The sequence below is a fragment of the Equus quagga genome, unplaced genomic scaffold (genome assembly GCF_021613505.1).
Source record: "Equus quagga isolate Etosha38 unplaced genomic scaffold, UCLA_HA_Equagga_1.0 173101_RagTag, whole genome shotgun sequence".
Classification (NCBI taxonomy): Eukaryota; Metazoa; Chordata; class Mammalia; order Perissodactyla; family Equidae; genus Equus; species Equus quagga.
In genome coordinates, this window is record NW_025797440.1 from 7,697 (window position 1) to 11,071 (window position 3,375).

Below are 3,375 nucleotides of genomic sequence, written 5' to 3' on the forward strand. Positions count from 1 at the left end.
AAATGTTTGACATGCATTTTCTTTTTTATTAATTTTGCGTTACCTCATAAAATAACAGTTGACTGAAAATTACTCAGCCATGAGGTAGACTGGTTTTCCACTCCCACAGTCCTGTTGTAAAGACCCGTGTCTGTCATTCGCCATGACCCACTCAGCTCACAGTCCGTCTGCAGGCAGTGAAATGCAGAGGCGAGAAGGGAGGGGGAGCTAACATTCACAGGCTCCCTCGGAGTGCCAGTGTCCTTGGCAGGCACTTCTCCTAAGGTTCTGATGGGATGTCACTGAATGCAGCATTCAGCATCGTGGCCTGAGTGCCCGTCTCAGGGATATTTGCTCTCTAGACCATCCCAGTTCATGTTAGGTCGGAAGTGAACCCAATGCCTCTCGCCCCACAACCACAGCCACCCCAGTCTGGGGCAGGCAGTGTCGGTCGGGAGAGGCCCTCAATTGCCCTGAACCCACTTTGGGTTTAGAGGAGAGATTACCAGAGGATGAGGAAAACCTCAGTGCTCAAGAGCAGTCTTTTGGAGATGTGTCACGAATACGCCCCTGAAGGAGCCTGTGGCAACTTCCCCTGCCAGTGGGACCAGCAACCTCAGGTCAAGACCCAGCTGCTGACTCAGGTCTCCTTTCCTGGCCAGAGGCTAGGGCTCAGCCTGGGCTCTTAGAGGCTAACGCAAAATGTAGAGGACACCAACATGTGTTTTTTTAAGATTTATTTCAGAGTGCTGGTCAGTGACCTACCAGGGAGACCTGGCATGAGAATGCTGACACCTCTCGCTCCACTCATGATGTGTCGGGGGACCCCTGTGTCTCCTGCAGACTTCTGGGAATGTGGGCTCCGGCTTTGCCAACTCTTTACTGATTTTTTCACACATGTTCCTTGTCTATTGCCTACAGTCGCACAGGGGTGGGAGGCTGATTTATCGTTTAGTTTCACCAACTGTCACTTCCTTTACTTCAGTGACCTTGACAGTTCTTACATTTGTGGCCACGCCAAAGAGGAGTGCGGCTATTAAGGCATAAATGCGGGCAAAGAGCACTCTCAGATACACCACTGGCCACAGGCTGGCTGTCACCTTCCGCTGTTTTCTTGGAGGGGGTCCGCTGTCAACGCTCCCTCCTGCACCTTTCTGTAAGCACCTTGGAGGTTCCCACCCTTCATGGCAATGGCAATGCCTCAGATTGTTGCAGACTCCTCTCAGATTGCATTTCTCAGGGGTACAGTCATAATTCATTGCCTCGATAGAACCATTGCAGTAGCTATTTTGACAGTATCTTCCAGAATCACAGAGGCTACCATCTCTCACAGGACCCACATCTGTTGTTCCGGTCCCACGGTGTGAACCCACCCCGAAGCACAAGTGATCTAAGATAAGAGACTGATGGAAGGCGACGTGTTCCTGCAGCTGCGGAAGGTGCGTGACGTTGATGCACTGCAGCCTTCCACACAGAATATCCGCGTTCGCACAGGACCCAAATCTGTACGTCATTTCGGCTCTTCTGCAGTGTCCAAATCGATTGGCTCTTTTATTTATTTCATAGCAGCTCCTTGGAGCATTCACAGCCTTTCCCCCAAAGATTTCTTTGCAGTGAATGCTGCGGTCAGTGCAATTTCCACGGTAGCAGTAGCCGTCTTCAGTACATGGAGTTCCATCTTGCATATAAACGTCGTTAGGGCATTTTGAGCTTAACCCTCGGCAGTACTCGGGAAGATCACATATATTTTGGATTGGTCTGCAAAGCATCCCAGCAGGGGAGAAGGTGCAGTTTGTACAGCATCTGCCTGTGTCACAGGCGCTTCCAGTCGTAAAGCGACAGTTGCTATTGCAGCATGGGCTGCTGTAACACTGCTTGAAGGAGCCGCAGTCACACTGCTCCGTTTCTTCCACTACATGGTTTCCACAACGATCTTGTGTCAGGCTTTTATTTAAATACACCCTCTGGGTGGAGAACACACATTTGGATACATCGTTACCAAGTATGTGCTGGGTATGCATAAAGGAACAGTTACTGAAGGCATCCGTCATCACAGGGTATCTGTACATGATGCACGTGGTCCTTCTCTGGCAAACACAAGTGGATTCATCGAAATACAGACCAAACGATCTCCCTATCTGTTGAGATGCTATGATAGCCAGCAATAAATAGTGTCTTCCTAGAGCACCCAGCATGATAAGATTGTGAGCCTGGCACATGGAATATATGCCTGGATTAAACTGAAGTTCATGAGGCCCGTCACGTTTCACGATTAGACTTGAATGTGGACTCATAGCTCTATTCAGCGTGTTAGAAAAATAGTTATAAAAACCACTGCCTGGCACCCTATGGTCATTCATGTCAGCTGGATCTCTCTGGTCAAAAATAACTATGGCAGTAAGAAACATACCAAGATCAAGACCTCTCCAGATTGAATCAATTATAGTACTTAGATGTATCAGAAAGGTTGCACATTTGGATACATTGTTGTACACACGGTACATCCTGTTGGAAGTCATTACAAGGGCTTTTATTGATCCATAGTGGGATGCAAAGACCCTAGAGGAGAGCCTGGGCTCTGCACTGGCATTTGCCTGAGAGAACAGGGGGTCCCTATCCTCCTTGTATCCCAGTCTATACGCAGGTCCTGTGGCGTTGGTGTCGGCCACTATCTGAGAAACAATGTGTTCAAACCTTTGGGAATCCTTGAGTGGTTTGATTTCATAGGCAAGGTCATCCAACTTCATGATGCCTTCGATACCCCCGTAGCACGTCTCCACGGTGACCATGGAAAGAGGAATCTCCTCCAGGTAGCCAAGGTAATAACAGTCTTGAGGGATGAAGGGGGAGTCCACCTGTAAGGCTCCTTGGTCATCCTGAGTCATCAGCAGCAGATGTCTAGGCACAAACAGTTTCTTGCGCCGCATGTGGATAACGTGTCTCTGGCCCCCAAAACGCAGGCTGTAGGAGACCCACCCTGGCATCTGAACGCCTTTGCCGCTCTGCAACTCCTTCCTGGGAATCACCACCTCGGAGGAGATGTAGCGCCACGAGGGACGGCCTTGAGAACACTGGCCTGGAGCCAGCACTGCCCAGAGCCCAAGCAGCAGGAGGGGCGTCCTCAGGGTCACCTGGGTCTCTGCCAGCCTCATGGTCCTGCTCAGGGACATCTGTCAATGAGGGTGGATAAAGGGACGATCCTCAGGGAAGCCAGGTCTCAACCATCTGCTGTGGCCACTTCCCACCACAGAGAGAGACACTGACCGTGAACAAAGGACAGCCTCAGGCTGCCAGCACCCTACCCCTGGGTGGGTCACCTGAAGGAGTTAGGTCACAGTCGCCGGGTGTGGCAGTGGGTGGGCCTGGGCATGAATGCAGCAGGGGTTCGTGTGGCAG

General features: G+C 50.8%; 1 protein-coding gene across 1 annotated transcript; it reads right to left on the reverse strand.

The window, feature by feature from the left end:
* Positions 1 to 923: 923 nt before the first annotated feature.
* On the reverse strand, positions 924 to 3,131 carry LOC124233249 (disintegrin and metalloproteinase domain-containing protein 21-like). Its single transcript, XM_046650413.1, has one exon. The coding sequence runs from the start codon at positions 3,129 to 3,131 to the stop codon at positions 924 to 926; it is 2,208 nt and encodes a 735-aa protein (XP_046506369.1).
* Positions 3,132 to 3,375: the final 244 nt, after the last annotated feature.

Excerpts from the sequence above, each read along its gene's own strand:
- LOC124233249 (XM_046650413.1), bottom strand. The coding sequence starts at position 3,131 with ATGAGGCTGGCAGAGACCCAGGTGACCCTGAGGACGCCCCTCCTGCTG.